At 42.2% G+C, this 18218-nt stretch overlaps 1 protein-coding gene across 2 annotated transcripts in view; it reads right to left on the bottom strand.

Moving 5' to 3' along the window:
- MEGF10 (multiple EGF like domains 10) overlaps positions 1–14728 on the bottom strand; it is a 167326-nt gene extending 152598 nt beyond the window's left edge. The window contains exon 1 of one of the 2 annotated variants that reach the window (XM_002918080.4): positions 14109–14728. Coding sequence is in view for 1 of the 2 variants with exons in the window: in XM_019798400.2 (XP_019653959.1) it covers positions 13973–14032 (60 nt within the window). In the remaining variant the exon portion in view is untranslated. The other variant, XM_019798400.2, reaches the window with a different exon arrangement.
- Between the last annotated feature and the right edge of the window lie 3490 nt (positions 14729–18218).

The following is an 18218-nucleotide window of genomic DNA, read 5'->3' as shown; positions in this document are numbered from 1 at the left end:
TCACTCTGGTTTGCAGAAGGAGACACAGAGGCACAGAGATTTGAGGTGGCCTGTGGCATCTGTGATAAGATAACACAGGGAAATTTAATTCAAACTGTGGCTGAATCTCCAAAGGGAGACTTGAGGTGCTATAGTCTAGAGTGTCAACCACATTCCTCATCACCAGACTCCTAACGCTGACAGGGCAATACCTCTCAGGCCGTTTATAAAGGCTTCTTGATTCAGAATGTAGGAGGAGCACTAACTGAAGCTTGTGCCCAAGCCAAGATCAGGACTGCAATTTGTCATAGAGAGGAACTTTGTTGTTTTCCTGAAGTATGAAGGCAGAGTTTATACGCTAAGTAATTCGACAAGGTCAACATCCAAAATAGTATGGCATCTCAAAGACCTTACACCTGAGATGCCCCACAGCAGGTCTCTGCAGGAGCCTCCCTAGAAGTAAAAAGAGAAGTGACCTTGACAAATCCTTGAGTTGAAACTAGTCAGATACAAATAAACAAAAGGTACTGAGCATTTGCTGTACGCCGGATAGTGTCCTTTACATTCATTATACTACATAATCCTCGTAACAGGTCTATGAGAGAGCTACCATTACTACCCCCACTTCCCTGATAAAGAAACTGAAGTCTGGAGTAACTGGTTCAGGATACATCTAGCACCCATTGGGACAAACCAGGATTTAAATCCAGGAAGTCTGGTTCTGGAACCCACACTCTAAAACACTACGTTACAGCACACCTAGGTCTTAACTTTCCAAGTACATTCATCTACTGGACATAGCAGTCAGGGCTTGAAATGTGTACTAGAATGCAAATCCAAGAGCACAGAGACCTTGTTTATCTTAGGTATCATCCCATTCCAACCAAGGGAGATCACATGGAAGGTAAGAAGTCCTCAATAAATATTTACTGAATCAATAAAGAACAGGTTATGTGAGACTTCATGAAATTACTGCACTGTTTTCCTCATTGGCTTCAAATTTTTATATGATTTTCTACTCCTATCATCACTGGTAATCTTTTGCTACCCACTGCCAGGTGAATTTAAGCAGCTTTAAAAGATTTTCCAACTTGGCTCCAACATACACCTCCGACCTCATGTGCCGATACTCCAGTATAAAACACTCCCCTCTAGGCACCTCTGCCAGCCCTTACCCCTGCCCCTCCCGCTCTCACCCTGGCTGTGTGCATCTCTACCAACTGGGGTACTCTCTCAGTCTTCACTGATTATATGAAGCTCACTTATCTTACAAAGTTCAGCCTCTTCTAAGAAGCCTTTTCTCATCACCAAAGTCACAGTGACCTCTCCCTCTCCTAAGAAGGATTCACTTGGAACCTATCACCTGCTTCTTCATCCTTTCCTGTCTTCACACACAGCCGGAGGGCAAGGGCCATGCCTTGTCATTTTTGTTATTCTCCCCAACATACAAAAGGCTTGGCTCAGAGACATCAAGAGCAGAAACTGACTGACTGATGCAGATACATCTCATTTAAATGCAAAACACCTACTGATGTGTTTTTTAAAAAATCAAGGTCAAAAAGATTTCCTTGAGGTAAAATACACACAACACAGAATTCATCATTTCAACCACACTGTGCAAACATCACCATTACCTAGCTCCAGAACATTTTCATCACCCCAGAAGGAAACCCCATTCCCGTGATGCAAGCACTCCCCATTTCCTCCTCCCTGGGCCCCTTGCAACCACTAATCTACTTTTTGTCTCTATGAATTTGCCAATTCTGGACATTTCATATAAATAGGATTATACAGTATGTGGTCATTTGTGTCTGGTGTCTTTCACTTAGTATCATGTTTTCAAGGTTCATCCATGTCCTTGATAGCATGTATCATATTTCATCCCTCTTAAAAGAATGAGTAATAGTCCATTGTATGCATATATGACACTTTGTTCATCTAGTCTCCAGTCAATAGTCAGTGGATACTTGGGTTGTTTTCAACTCAAGTAGTGATTGTGAATAATGATGATATGAGCATTTGTGCACAAGTTTTTGTTGGAACACTTTTTTTTAATTAATTATTTATTTTAGAGAGGGAATGTGTGCAGTCGGGGGGGGGGTGCAAAGAGAGAGGGAGAGAGAGTCTGAAGCAGACTCCCTCACAACCCTGAGATCAAGACCTGAGCTGAAACCAACAGTCAGATGCTCTACCAACTGAGCCACCCAGGCGCCCCTGGAACACTTTCATTCTGCCGATACCCTACTAGGAAAGAACAAATTCATTAACTAAAAGCCTCATCCTGATTCTATAATAGGTATAAAACTTTCCTTTTAGTATAATACTATCTTCATTAAAAAACATCCATGCCTGTGAGTAAATTTAACTGTCATATTCCAGAATATTTTAAATTTCTTACAGCTTATATTTTGTGTCAGAAACTATTTTCTAACATCCATATTTAATTAATGAGATCTTACTCAAGCCCTTGGATGACTCTTTCATAAAAGGCATAAGCAAACCTTATTCCTGTTAATTATTCTTCCCTATTTTAAGATTATTTGGTGTTCCATAATGATAACTGATATTGATTGAGAGCTTACTATGTGCCTACCACTATGCTAAACATAACTCTCTTCTAAGTACATACTTTCTGCAATTCCCCAGTGATGGAAAGAGGCTTGGAGAGCTTAAGTAGCCTGCCCAAGGTCACGAAGGTCCAAGGGGTGGGCATGGGATCCTGGGCCAGGTTGTCACATGTCATATGGTAAATGAGAAGACCAGCCAGGACTAGAAGCTCAAAATCTTGTTTCTTAACTCATGACTTTAGTCACACGTTTGTATAAATCAACAGCTAACCTTGAAGTCCAACACCTAAAGGAAGTGTACAGAATGGATATGCAGATGTCTCACAGATGTGCCAGAATGGTTTCAAAGCCAAGAACTCCAAGTTCTCCTTCCAAAAACACAAAACAAAAAAACAAAAAACCTTCCTGTTTTCTGTTTGAGTCTACTAGCTCCACATTGTAACAGCAAGCTAGAATGTTCTACAGGTATGATGACCCACACTGGTGATGGCCGATGTCCCCTAGATAGAAAAAGGACCACAGGCCACTCTTGTGCCAGAAGCATCCTCTTGCTGATGGGGATGCTCCACCTTCAGAGGTATTGCTCCTGGAGCTCACTGTGGTGCTCAGGAGGTGATGGCCGAAATAAGCAAGAGAGAGGAGCCCAAGGCCCCACACCTCCTACCGCTTTGTCTCAGCAAAATGGGAGAGAAAAAAAAATGGAAGCACTCCAGTATTAGACTTTAGGAAAGATGTTACCTAAAGACTCAGAAAAAATACATATTCTGTAGTGTCTTTCTATGATTTTTCCTGACTGATTACAATGAAGGAGGTGAATAATGGGAATGATATTGGCTAGTCGGTCAACTTGGAGGGATGCTTGTGTTTTAGATGCTCAAGACTGGGGCTCTGCTGACACTGTTGATTTCTGAGGCATTGGATTTGCTGCCTAGAAAGTAAAAGCAATCAACTATGCTGGGGCCGGCCCATTGTTTTCTGACACCGGGCTCTACCAACTACAGAAGGGGAGGCAAATTCATGGATATTTAAAGCTCCAGGCCTTCCCAGCTACACCAAGATCCAAATTATATGGCAGTTGGGGATCCCAAAGTTTACTGTTCTCTATCACTGCTACAGCTTTAACTCTATACTAAACATTATGCTTTAAAATTTTTCTGAGTTTTTAAGTATAAAATCCATACAAAAAAAGGACACAAACAGAATTGAACAGCTCAACACATTTTCACCAAATGAACACACACATGTTACTGACGCCCAGATTAAACAGAACCATATTTGCAATTCAGAAGCCCTCCTGGGGGCAGGGCTTTAATTCTTACACAAAACGAAGTCCCAACAAACATCCTATGCCTAAAAAAGCATTTAGTGCTACTTGGGACATAACCACAATAAAAGATGACATATTGCTTCCCTGTTTTTTCAACAAAAGCTGCATCCACCCAGAAGTTCAAGCAGAGCGTGGTACTCATCCCTCATAGCATGAGGAACGAGCCTCTCCAAATCACAGGAATGGAGCCAAATGAACAGCCTAATGACAACGAAGTGAAAATTAATTAACTCATCAGGAGCATGTTTAACACAATCCTTTTGCCACCTGCAAAGAACAGTCTTCTCTTCCCCTTCTCCACTTCAAAGGCACCTACATCACTGGTAAAAGCAAATATCCACTCAGTAAAGTATAAACAAACTGCAAGGGGAGGGGGAACAGAAGACTAATGAAGAAAATAATGCCACTTGCCTCTCTGCAATCCACTTGCTTCTCCTTCTTTAATGGATTTACAATGATAGTCTATCATCAAGGTACAATGACAGACTTAATTACAAGGGGCTCTAAGTGACCTCAAGAAAATCATATATTGCCCTCTCCTGGGTACAAACCTCCTTCAGCCTAATCCTCCCAGTTAGGAAACCTCTTATCTCAGAGACAAAAGGATTCCTACTGGCCACTGAGCACTAACTGCCTGAACACTCTTTGTAAATGGGCTCTCCACAGCCCACTACATCCAGAAAAGGCTTTCCCCATTTTACTCCACTCAAGGATGTGCCTAGCTAAGAAAGAAAGAAAGAAAGAAAGAAAGAAAGAAAGAAAGAAAGAAAGAAAGAAGAAAGAAAGGAAAAAGAAAAGAAAGGAAAAGAAAGAAAGAAAGAAAGAAAGAAAGAAAGAAAGAAAGAAAGAAAGAAAGAAAGAAAGAAAAAGAAAGAAAAGCCACCTACAGATATCCACAGGAACCAGGAACTAAGTTTCCTTTTGAAGGAAACTTAGAGTCAAAGGCTGAATGAATGACATACTTTTTCATAAAGGGAGTAATCAGGCTAAATGAACACTTCTGTGTGAAAAGTCTGTGACCTTTGCTGAGGCTATGACCTTGAATTTGAATCCTGGGACACAAAGAATGTAGCCAGTTGTTGAGCTCTGGATTAGATCTTTACAGGAAGTTTGCAAACCTTTTCCTCCAGGGCTAGAATCCAGTTTGGAAGTTGGGGTGAGGGGTGGTATCGAAATGATATCTAGGGAATCCCCCAACATCATAAATGTCTAAGTAGATCCATAATTTTCTAATGGAATTAACTGTATTTCAAACTCAAAAAAACTTCTCAGCTTCACATCCTATATCTGAATTTAGATTTGGAAGGATTATGAACACATTATGATACACACAGTAACCATACCCTGGAACAAAGAACCATTCTACGAGGTCATAGGTCTTGATTTACACTTTCAGATCAAACACCTGTCTTTGATGAACCTGGGGAAAAGAGGCATAGAAAATGTGCCTTCCCATGGACAGAGAGGTCCTCCTTTTTTTTTTTTTCAGATCAATAATAAAACCCTGCAGTAAGTCAGTGGAATGTACTCGGAAACAATTCTTCATTGGCCAAAGATCAACTGGGAGTTCTAACAGACTTGTTCCCCTAATGCCACATCTCACACTCCCAAACCAGATTCATGATGCTTCCACAGAATTACTTTCTTTCTTCCCAAATCGTACCTCGGACACATTGCTGCAAGTAGTTTAACTGTGAAAGGCCTTGACCTCCTTTCTTTGTCTCTCCGATTCAAGTGTGTCTGTTTCCTTGGGGCTACCAAGCTCAGTTGGATGGCTGGCCGGAGCAGAATATAGCATCAGCCAACCCCGGAACAATGGGCCCCTTTCTCTGGCTGTCACATGAACAGCGTTGTGTTACAGCCATTGTCCCTGCAAGCAGAGAGGGAGAGGCACGGGTTCTCACAGACTAGCTGTTCTCCCTGACCCCCTCTGACCAAGTCACTAAAATATTTTACAAGACGAAGAAAGAAAAAGCAAAAAGAGTTGTGCCCTCTGAATGGAGCAACAGAGCCCTAACAAGGATTACAGTGCATCCATGGACCACCTACATCCGAATACTTTGTCAAAATTACACATCCCAGACTCCCACAACACACCTACTGAGTCCAAATCATGAGAGGGGAGCCAGTATCTGCTGGTGATTCTCAGGCCTCTGTTTGAAAATAGGCTGAACAGAGGCCTCAAGTCTTGCTAACCTCACCCATGGCCTGAGTGTGCATATCTCTCTGTTCAAGAAAGGCACAGGGTTTGGGGATAGTTGACACCATGGGTACCAGATCTCAGTGTGGGGGAAAACGCCAGGAGAAGACAGGTGAGAATGATCAGAATGATGAGAGCACCAAGGAACACGGAGAATGAGACTGGAAACTTAAAAAAAAAAAAATAGCTGGCCAAAAGAGAAGAGGAATTTGAGAGTAGGGCCAGTAGCAAGAACAAAGAGGGAGGTGGAGAAAAACTTGCAGGAAGACTCAGAAGTATTGTAGCGGAGGCTGGAGCCTTCAGAAAAAGATGGACAGGAAGAAAGATCCAGTGGTGGTGTGGACAGATGGCTTTTAAAAAATATATGGTTTTTGAACTACTGGGACTTCATCAAGATACAAAGATTTGCACAGCAAAGGAAACAGTCAACAAAACCAAAGGACAACCGACAGAATCGGAGAAGATATTTGCAAATGACATATCAGATAAAGGGCTTGTATCCAAAATCTAGAAAGAACTTATCAAACTCAACACCCAAGGAACAAATAATCCAATCAAGAAATGGGCAGAAGACATGAACAGATATTTCTGCAAAGAAGATATCCAAATGGCCAAAAGACACATGAAAAAATGCTCAATGTCACTCGGCATCAGGGACATATAAGTCAAAACCACAATGAGATACCACCTCATACCAGTCAGAATGGCTAAAACTAATTAGTCAGGAAATGGCAGATGTTGGCGAGGATGCACAGAAAGGGGAAACTTCTTACACTGTTGGTGGGAATGCAGGCTGGTATAGCCACTCTGAAAAACAGTATGCAGGTTCCTCAAAAAGTTGAAAATAGAGCTACCCTACGACCCAGCAATTGCACTACTGGGTATTTACGCCAAAGATACAAATGTAGTGATCTGAAGGGGCACCGGCACCCCAATGTTTATAGCAGCAATGTCCACAATAGCCAACCTGAAAGAGCCCAGATGTCCATTGACAGATGAATGGATAAAGAAGATGTGGTATGTGTATACACACACACACACACACACACACACACACACACACACACAGAATGGAATACTACTCAGCCATCAAAAAAACGAAATCTTGCTATTTGCAACGACGTGGATGGAAGTAGAGGGTATTATGCTAAGTGAAATAAGTCAGTCAGAGAAAGAATTATCATATGATCTCACTGATATGTGGAATGTGAGAAACAAGGCAGAGGATCATAGGGGAAGAGAGGAAAAAATGAAACAAGATGAAACCAGAGAGAGAGACAAATCATAAAAGACTCTTAATGTCAGGAAACAAACTGAGGATTGCTGGAGGGGAGGGGGGTGGGAGGGATGGGGTGGATGGGTGATGGACATTGCGGGGGTATGTGTTGTGGTGAGTGCTGTGTATTGTGTAAGACTGAGGAATCACAGACCTGTACTCCCGAAACAAATAATACATTATATGTTAATAATAAAAACAAAATAAAATTTAAATAAATGAAACACTAAAAAAAGGGTTTCATGTTTTTCATTTTAAATAAATTATTAAATAGTACCCAATAAAATATATGAAAGTATAATTAATATAATTTTAACAATTAATAATTTCATGGTTTAATAGCTTTAAGCTTTAAGATGTGAACTTCCTCCACAGTCCTAAGCCTTAAAAGCCAGCCACTCAGAGCTACACGTTGGATGATATTTTACAAAGTGAGAGAAAGAAGTTGTATCTGTGTTTCAGTGGACAACTTCACGTCAAAAGAGACAGTACAGCAGTGGGGCAAGATAGTCTCTAAACTGGAAATCTTAAGGGAAACTGTGAATTCAGATCCAGATGATGCTAGAAGAAACATGGCCCCTGACCCCATCCCCCAACCCCAAAAAGCCCCAGAGTTGTTGACTGAATTAGCCGTTTCCTCATTTCACACCTTCTTGCGGAGTGGGGCTCCATTTTTACGTGAATCCCAGTGGATGCCCCAAAGCACATTTGGTTTATATAATGAAATAGTAGCATTGTAATCTGAGGCGCTCCTCTTGTGGACCTTGTGTGGGGGAGCAGGCAGAATTTCGTCCTAGAGCCCCTGTGTGGCTACCATGAAATGATTCTCAAATGTTACCTTACCACTCCTGTAGAATGGTTTAGCCACTATTGCTTGAAGATGTCTTGCAAAAGCCTGCAGCTGCATGTTTGCTGAGCTCATTTCCCTGTCTAAAATCTGCCATAACTCAAATCCTCTCTCTTGGAGGCCCCCCATATGCCAGGAAACCTTTGGTGAGCACGCTGAGCCCTCTCCCTTGGTTGAACTCTCGAAGAAGCTCTCAGAACCTCCCACTGGTCTTCCCTACACCCAGCCTTACCCAGTCAGTTGTACTTTTTTTTATCTTATTTTTTTAAAGGCAAGAATCTCAGTAATTCCACATAATAATCATCCCTATGCCCCATGCACCTAATAAATAACAGATGGGCAAAAATAAAACTCGAACCCATTTCTTTTTTTAAAGAACACCAAAGTCACATCATGTCATTAATTCCTTGTCCAAAACATAAAGTACTCTTCTGAAAATATCAATGGAGGTAGATATTTTAAATTCTTCATTTTCATTGCAGATTTAATCCCCTGGGCCCAAAACAAAGATTTTATACTTCCATTTTGTTCCAAAAGGAAAAGGTAAATTTGTGCTTTGATTTTCAATTAACTATCAAAAAAATTTTTTTAAAGAGGACAAATATGATTCTTTACCAGAAGGTATTTAAAGGGTACAGCATGGGATGATCACCTGTGGTGAGGTCTGAGAATTAACCAGATCTGTGCAGCTCATCCAGATCGGCCAGGATGTTCATGACAAGGCACTCAGTCGCCCTCTGGGATGGGGCCTCCTTGCTCTCAAAGATAAGATGTTTTTAACAGATGCTAATATCATGTACATGTACCTATCAAGATGAGGCTTCCCATGCTGAAATACTGTTTTCTTTGTCTTGGAAGGGTCGGGGGAAGGGTACAATTCATTGGTCTCTGAGTAGGCAATTGAGGTGGTTAAAATGCTTTACATAGTTTCTTTATCTAAGAGCATAAATCACTAGAAATGAAACAAGAGAGGAAATCACCAGAAATGTAGTTCCATAATAGCAGGATATATGATCACATTCACACTTTCCGGACTAGCTAATGGCAGAGTGCGCATTATCAGGTGACATCCACGTGACAACCCGTAGTTTTGCAAACAAAGTTGTATAAAGCAAAACAGCACTGGTTTGTACTTACTTTTTTCCCCATCGTATGAGAAATCCTCTCATTAAGTGCTATAAATTAATCTTCTGCCATAACAGTTTTTAAAAGAGAAGGACCGCCGTGAAAAATCATCTTAAATTGTGAAGAAAGGAGAGACTAGAGACAAATACAAAATCTTGGGGAATTCAGATTGAATGAATGAAGAGATCAAGGGACGAGCTAAGAAACTTACAGAAGTACGCCCAGTTGCAACTTAAACTCAGGTAGAAAAAGTTCACTTCAGAAATAGAACTGAAAAAGAAGACACATCGACAACATCCAGTGAATTTTAGTTAATTCTTAAAATTAAGCTAATCTTGAATACAGAATAGTGGGTACACATGCTTGAGAAATGGAGAGCCTGGGCAGTTTTTAATATTGCTTTGTCTGAAGTCCAAACAATCTGGATGTTTTTACTCCACATGCTGATCCTGCTACTTTCCTGCCCTATGTCACTGGAACTTTCATGCCTATGAATTAATTCTATTCATGGTTTATTTTATGGTGAAGCCGTCTGTGAGCTAAAAGTTCAATTTTTGCAACATGATCATCTTTGCCGTTACTCCGTGATGTTTGTTCACTCGTTCAAATGTTATTGCCTGTTTCTATTATCACAAAAATGAATGGGAAATGAAACCACCAAAAACCTCAAGTAATAAAGAGAAGTTTTGGGTCTCATAAAACTTAATGTAACTGAGACAAAAATGCAGGTAATTAGGCATGCCAAAAATGGCAAATCTTTAATCTGAATCAAGACATTTATTGAACTTAAGCAGATCAACTGTTGTTCAAATGAGAAGGAAATCACCAAAATTACAGAAAGTTCAAAGAAAGAAAAATTAAAGAAAGGAGTGAACACTGAACGCAGTGTATGAACGACTAGGTAGAATGAGGTATTTGGTACTAACGTAGCTCATAGGGCCAGCATCCTGATAAAATGTAGGCTTTTGCACCATCAATCTTTGGACCTGCTTTTAAGAGGGCATCCTGTGCTAAAGTAGGAAAAACAATACTAAGCCAGTCGCCACATTTACGATCAAATATAAAAACAATACAAAGTTATGTATAAATGGACAGGCTCAGGGCAAAAGTGCTTTTATTGGCATTGGCGCTGCCATCCCGGTGCCCCAGCACTGTCATGCACAACCAAAACCATCCCAAAGGTGTCATAAAATCAGCTCTTGGATCACAGTGCTGCCATACTGTTGAACATGTCACATTAATTCGTTGGCACATGGTGTTTCTTAAGTCTTAGGATATTCCATCTTGCCCATTTACCTCTCCAGGTTACTAACTTTGTACACTATGTCTAGCCAAATTGGAAATTGTCGACTGGCTTCTCCACCATCCTGAGTGTGCACATGGTGACTATCCCAAACACTTCATGTGCTAAGTAAAATCAATCAGCATTCATTCATTCCATCTTCCCCACATTCTTTAGGCATTTATCATGTGACTATGATGTGCCAGCCATGCAGATAAAGGCTTAAAATGAGGAATGGTAAATTCGCCAGTTGCACAAATATCCAGATCATGAATACAGCTGACATAATGTAATAGATGTCATATTAAAGCCATCCGCAAAGTAGACTCGCAATCACAAGAGATATCACTAAGTTTACGAGAGAGAATTAGGAAAAGTTTCAGAGGGTGGGCCTTACTTGAATGTATCTTGGAGGATAAATGGGTAGTAAGTTGTTTAGACTGAAAAGAGGAGCAAAGATATCTCTAGCAGAGAAAATAACATACACAGAAGTAAAGGCAGGCAATGCGTGGTTTTAGGAAGAGGAACCAGATCAAGATTAGTGGGGCTGGAGGCCAGAGGAAGAGGAAAGTAGAAGAAACAACCCGGAGAAGATGTGGTGTGGTCTCATGCATCATGTTAAAGAGGTTAGGCTTTACGGTGTTAGTCCAGCTGCGATTTTAGGTCACCTCCACCAGATTCATTTAGGGATCTGCTCCAATGCAGATGTCTGGCCCTTGCCTCTGGGGTGAAGCCCTGGAATCTGCATTTTCAATAAGCACCTGGTGACACTGTTGCTTACCACCTGCCGAGCTGCCAAAGATGTTTACACAAGGTGAAGACACGGTCAGATTTGTATCTTAGAAAGGTGCTATTAGACCAAGCAGACAATCATGAGGAAGGTAAATTCACTGCTGCAACATGAGCATGTGACTTGGGTTTGCAACAGGGAACTTGCAATACTTCACATTTTCCCATATCCCCCGAGACTTACTGCATCTGAATCAAAGTGGAGGGGGTCAGGATTTATATTGGGTTGAGCTGTATGAAACTGCCATTTTATGTAGGTCAAAAATGGTCAAATTTTGGCAATTTCTCACAGTTTAATTAAGCTGAAAATAACTAATGAAATATAAGCAGAGCTAAATACTTTTCCTTTTTTAACTAATTATCAGGGCCATTACTCACTTGGTTAACATGCAATGATGGAAGTGACAAAATTTATGTACCTAAGACAAATGTTAAAAGAAAAAAAGGTTCAAAAGGCAACGACCAATGAAGTAAAGCAGCTAATCTAAGGATTGTAGAGACAGAAGGAACCCTGGAGGTTATCCAGTTCTTTCCCCACTCCCTCCCCACAAACTTACATATGATAAAGCTGATGGGAGAAGTAAAGTGCTGCGGGTTCTACTGAATATTTTCTTCAATTCCTTAGTGGTATGTCCCCTTCATTTTAACAGATCTTGAAATCATTATAGCTAAAAAGTACTTGGGATTTAATTCGTGGAGAGCTAGTGTCATGTGATGCCCTCAAATGCTTGAAATGGTGGGGGAGGGGAAGGCGAGACATAAGGCAAACAGTCATGCATTTTAAAAATGAAGCCAATGAACTTAAATAACATGGAACCTAGACCAGTGCTTGAAATTCCATAGATGCTTAATAAATATTTATTGAACGAATGAATGACGGACCTCTAAGAAATAGGTTAAAGGAGGTATATTAATGCACGGCATTTCTAAGGCAGTGTGCAGGGTGAATGTAGATTTCCCACCTGCCAGCCTGTCCCAAGCACACTTTGGCACCCAACAATCACCCCTCCTGTAAAATCCCAGTCCTGCCACACGCACGTTCTTTCCTCTGAAAGGGTCCTAGCAGAAAGCAATACAAAGATCGTGTGTGAGATAAATCTGGCAACACATCTAGTTCTAGGTGGGACTGGAGCCCACATGGGCACAGCCTTCAAAGCTCATCCCAACACAAATAAGCTAACATTTAGCTAAGCTAACACTTAGCTATATTATGGTGATACAATGGTTGACAACGTTAGCTATAACCTCATCAGAGTAATAGCTAACTACCTGCCAGGCTTAGCACTCCAGGGGCATTGACTCATTGAATGCTTTTAACAATTCTAACAATAATAAGGATCATTATTATCATTCAGATTTTATAGATGCAGAGAGAGAGATTAAGTCACTTGCCCCAAACCACACAACGGGAAAGTGGCAGGGCTGAGAGTTGACCTCAGGTTGCCTGGTCCCAGAGCTTACCCTCTACAAAACTCTTTGATCTCAGAGCTGCAAAACAAAAAATACTCTGCAGGCTGACCCTTTGGAGCAGTTGTGTCAGGAATATGGCACTTCTGTATAAAAAGATCAGATCCTAATCTTTTCATCCATAAGGAATGAAGCATCTTTAGTTGAGAAGACTATATACAAAGCGAGACCTAGGATATAAAGGAGAAAGGCAAGAAGAACCAGCAAGGAATGTCACTGTCCTCTGCCTAGGAACAGCATGGATTTCACTGCCTAAGAACTTTTTGACTAATAAAACCCCAAACTTTAGCTTTCCTGTAAGAATTTGGGTCCTCCTATGAGGATATTATCTAAAGAAACATCAAATAAATCACGACACTTCATGTACTTAAGGGTACCATCCTTAATTCCAGAAAAATATAAAGACAAAAGTTTTCTCTTAAGCCAGGGCTAAGCGTCCTAGATCAAAGTTATTTAAAGGACTAACACAAGATAGATCTTTCTATGGCTTGAAGAAGGGCTCCTCCCAACATTCCCTGAGGAGCCTGGCTTTGCAACCAGGAAGAGACCCCTCTGATCTAAATCACCGGGGGGTGATCCCCACACCCCTAAAGGACGCTGAGAACATAGGAAGAGGGAGCATCCCAAGTCTGTGCATAATGTGAATATCAAGTACTGGAAAAAAAGAAAAGTTTGGAAAACAAGTCAAGATCCCAAGAGAAGTAAAGCTGGTCTGGAAGAAAGGGTCCTGCTGAAGCTGCTTTTCATTCTCAGTCTAATTCCACTCCCCAAACCTCCCTACATCCAGCTTTGACACCCATCAATAGAGAAACACACACAGATGAGGCAATGCAAGGGCAGAAATTATGCAAAATAAAATGCATAACGGAGGTGTCTCTCCAGGAAAAATACTCCAGGAAGTTCCTATATGGCCCCAAATGACAAGACCAAATGTAAACAGTAACAATAAACCCTTGAGACAACGTAAACAACCCAGCCTGAGCCCATCTCGCCCTACCTCAGGCTGCCCCCGCGGCTCCTGACGAAGGAAAATATGCCCCCAACCCCTAAAAAACCAGCTAGCGTCCGGCCAAGGTCCAACGGCTGCCAGAACGGAGTTTGCCCAACTCTTACCCAGGTCCCGGGATCCTGAGATTGGCAGCGCAACCCTTTCTGTCCGGTTTTGACCCCCATGCCAGCCAGCCGAGAAGCAAAATCTGTTGCAATAGCACAGTCAGACTCCAAGTAACGTCCCAGAAAAGAGCGATACCTGGGGGTCCCCGTTCAGGCTCCAATGTGGACACGCGGGAAAAGAGGCTGGTCTCGGCGCGTTTCCAGACCCCTAGTTTTGCGCACCAGGGAAGTACTCGCCGCAAACTTAAACAAGGTTTTCCCGGTCTGGCCCGAGATGCTGGAAGAGGAGGGGAGTAACCCGAGCCGGGGCTGGGATGCGAGCAGTTGCCGCTGCTGCAGCTGCTGCCGCTGGGGCAGTGACCGCAGGGGGGTGTCGCTCGGCGCCGCGCACTCCTTAGTGCCACCGGCTGGATCCTACCGGCCCGACTCCTGAGTCCCGATCGCGGGTCGTCCCTGCCCGGAGCGGCTTCCACCGCCCAGGAGTGACCCCAGCAAACAGTTCGGTCACGAAGTTGGCAAACCGTGGGGTCACGCAAGAAATGAACCAAGGGGTAGTGGAGAGTGCGCCCGTCTGCCTTTAGTGAGCGCCCCCCGTGCCAAAGTCTCTGGGAGGTGTTCTAGACCCTCTCTAAAGACTTGGGGTACTGCGGACAGCGCTGGAGTGGCCAGCTGGACGGACCACACGTCCCCAGTGGTGCCAGGCAAGGAGCGCAAATGTGGGACGGAGAAGGGGTGGGTGACCCAGTCGTGCCAGAGTGTGCGATGCGGCAACAAAGTGCTTGGGAAGGTGGAGCGAGGAACTCGAGGGGAGAGGGGGGAAGTGAGGGAGCCTGCTTTACAGAGGCGGGGCAAAGAGAACTCCCGGGACCCGCCAAGAGAATCTTTCCAGGCCCTCCGCCAGGCCTCGCGCAGGGATTTCTTGGGGAATAGCTCCCTCTGCCGACTAGCTAAGGAGGCCCCGGGAGGCAAATCACAAAAAGAATGATGAAAAGGTTTTTCTCTATTTGTGGGTTGGCCAAGACGTGAATTCTGCAATCTGCTTCTCCAACTGTCCACGTTCTTGTTCTCTACCAAAGAATTCCCCTCTTCCGAACAATCCAGGCAGACACAAACCTCAAACTGCGGGACAGTTCTTATATTCAGCTGAATTCTGTCGCCTCCCCCCCCCCAAAGTCTTGTGCTCTATACCCACCCCAGATCATCCCCTCCTACCAGGTTTCTCTTGCTTACATTAATATGAACTATTTCTTTTTGGAGACAGCTCCAATGTATATGTGTCTCCAGTCAGTAACAACGTCTGCAAACAGTCCATACTCAAAATTACGCTTGAATGAATGGAATGAATAAGCATAGATCACCATCCTCCTAGGTCACCCATGGAAATTCCCAGGGGAAGAGTGCGTTTGCCTGATTGTTTACCAGACATCATTGCCTCTTCTTCTGGTTAACAGCTCCTCCATTTTTCCTTTGGGGGACCACTCCTGCCACACTTAGTTCAGTCTGGATGGGGAGGTCTGTCGGAATGGTCCAGCTTTTCCAGGTCCAAGAACAGGCACCTGACCTAAGCTAGTCCCTTTAGACCTTCTCTGCCAGGAATGTGAACTTTGATTGGAGCAGCATAAGGACCAATAAATCTAGAGCTGACGGGCCAGATGACAGGGTTCTAAAGACTGGCCATTAACTCAAGTCACTTAATCCCCAAAGCTACCTTGCTTTATGTTTTATGAAACCTGGTTGCTCCAATGCCTCTCATTTTTTTAAATCAACTATATTGAGACATGATTTACACTCAGTGTGTTGCACTCATAATAAGTGTATGGTCTTATGAGTTTTGAGCAACGTGTACATGCATGGGGCCACTACCATAATCAAGATAATGAATGACTCCATAATGCCAAAAAGTTCCTTTGCACTCTTTTGAAGTCAGTTTCCCACACACCACATCATTCCAGCCCTCTGAGCTGCTTTCTGTAACTACAGATTAAATTTGTCTTTTCTAGAGTTTCTAGAATGGAATCACATAATATGTATTTCTTTGTGTCTGGCTTCCTTCACTGAGCGTAATGTTTCTGAGATTCATTGATCTTGACTATATGAGCAGATTGTTTCTTTTTATTGCTGATCATCATTCCATTGTATGGCTATACCACAGTTTGTTTTCCCATTCACCAGATGTCGATGGACATTTGGGTTATTTTGAGTTTAGGCTCATTATGAATAAAGTTGCTAGGAACACTGCTGTACAGGTCCTTTGCGGACATATGTTCTTTTCCTAATTTTCCAGCACTGGAATTACCGATTTATACAGTAAGTGTATAATTATATAATAGTTATCCAAAGTAAACTAACACCTTACATTCACACCAGCAATGTATGACATTGTTTCACATCAACAGTTGGTACCGTCATCTTTTTATTATAGCCATTCTCCTGGATATACAGTGGTGTCTCATTATGTTTTAATTTGCATATCCCTAATGACTAATGGCGGAATATTGGTCTATATTAATTTTCCATGATCATTTGGTCTGGCAGAAGGTTCATCAATTTTTTTAAATCTATCTAAGGATTTTGCAACCCTCTCAACAAAGAAACTAGTGCCCCGAAGGTCTTCTGCACAAATCATCACTCCAAAGCCTCCTGCCCACACTGGCATTCCCGTTCCCTCTTTACTAACTCAGCCATAGCTTGTCTGCAGTCTGGAGGTCCTGTTGAGTCCCTGCACCCTCTGCAACTCCCCACCCAAGTTGCCTGTGAATTAGTGTGCCTATTGAGACTTTCCTCTCTCTCCAGGACCCTCTGTTGGCTCATCTGTGGTCCAGAAGATTCCCACAGAGTTACTCCTCTCTCCACATGCTCACCAGTGTTTTGCCTGCACTCCAGACAGTTGCTTCCTGATAGCTAAGAGACTTCAGGGCAGCTCTAGCCTAGGCAAACCAGTACGCTACCCAGTATACTGAATTATACCTTCTCCAGTGAGGTCTAAACCCTTTCCAATTTTATTCTTTCTTAAGCACTTTCCTGGCCCTAGGGTAACACGCAGGATTGTCATATCATCAGTTGCTTTTCATCAGAGTCCACAATCCTTTATATTAAAATGCCCCAGTTCAACCGACAGTGTGGCTTCTATCTTCTGACCGGACCCAGACTGATGCACTGTTATAAGCCATGACCTTTCTAGGGTCTCTACTGAAAGACCCCAGATGTTCACTGAAGACTATGCACTCTTCACTCTGCTTATCGTCCTGCAAAGGCTCTGGGAATTGATTAGCTTTCAGTGTTGGTAATGTGCCTACTCTTGCACAGTTTTACCCCATTCATCATGGCTTATTATTCAACAATAGAAACCCCATGCAAATTTCTGAAAGTCTTTCCTTGTCTTAATCTTTCCATGTTGGTGCACTGCCCTCCAAGTCTAGTCACACCAGCTTCCCTGAATTCCACTGTCTCTCCTGTGCTCCCCTGCACTGGAGGCCAGGAAGCAGCTCTAGTCAGAAAGCCAGAGTGATTCTGGGGTTCACTACATTTGCTTACCTATTCTCAGGGGTCACAGTTTTCTGGTCCAGTGTCTAAAAAGAGTTTTTTTTTCTTCCATGTATCATGTCTAATTTTTATTTTTTTTTCATGTATCATGTCTAATTTTTGTTTGTCTTATTTGTTTTATTTCTGTTTGTTCAGCTGGAGCATAAGTCCAGTCTAGTTACTCGTTTACAGCCAGAAAAGGAAACTCTTTTCCTTTAGTTTTAGGAGCTATTCTTGGGAAAGAAATTCCTCCATGTTTTCTGTGTTATTCTTTCTACGTTTTTACTTCTTTTGCTTGAGTTGGATAGAATTGGTTTCTGATGCTTTCATCCAAAGACCTTTGAATGATATACATGTGATACCCAGCATAAACACATAAAGCATTTCAGATCAAGCCTTGAATAACCTGAATTTCAGCAAGACTTTTACTAACATTTATCCTGAACTCTATAGCATTATTAATATAAGGTTTTATGGGCTTTTGTTGTTGGTGGTGGTGGTAACTATACTATTCTGTCAACAGAATTTATAATCTACTAAAACTCCAATTACTATTCATATTTGCTATTAAGCCTGACTTTTAAAAATATTATTTATACAATTAGTTGGGACTTCCATAGTAATTTTACAGGACTATTCATTTAGTCCTTTGAAATTCCATTTTTCTATATGCTGTCAATCTTTAGAATTTGAGAACTTGGTGGAGCTAATTATTGTCCTAGTA

The sequence above is a fragment of the Ailuropoda melanoleuca genome, chromosome 3, assembly GCF_002007445.2.
Source record: "Ailuropoda melanoleuca isolate Jingjing chromosome 3, ASM200744v2, whole genome shotgun sequence".
NCBI classification, from domain to species: Eukaryota; Metazoa; Chordata; class Mammalia; order Carnivora; family Ursidae; genus Ailuropoda; species Ailuropoda melanoleuca.
The sequence above is the reverse complement of the archived record's forward strand: the minus strand, read 5'-3'. Positions and strand labels throughout refer to the sequence as shown.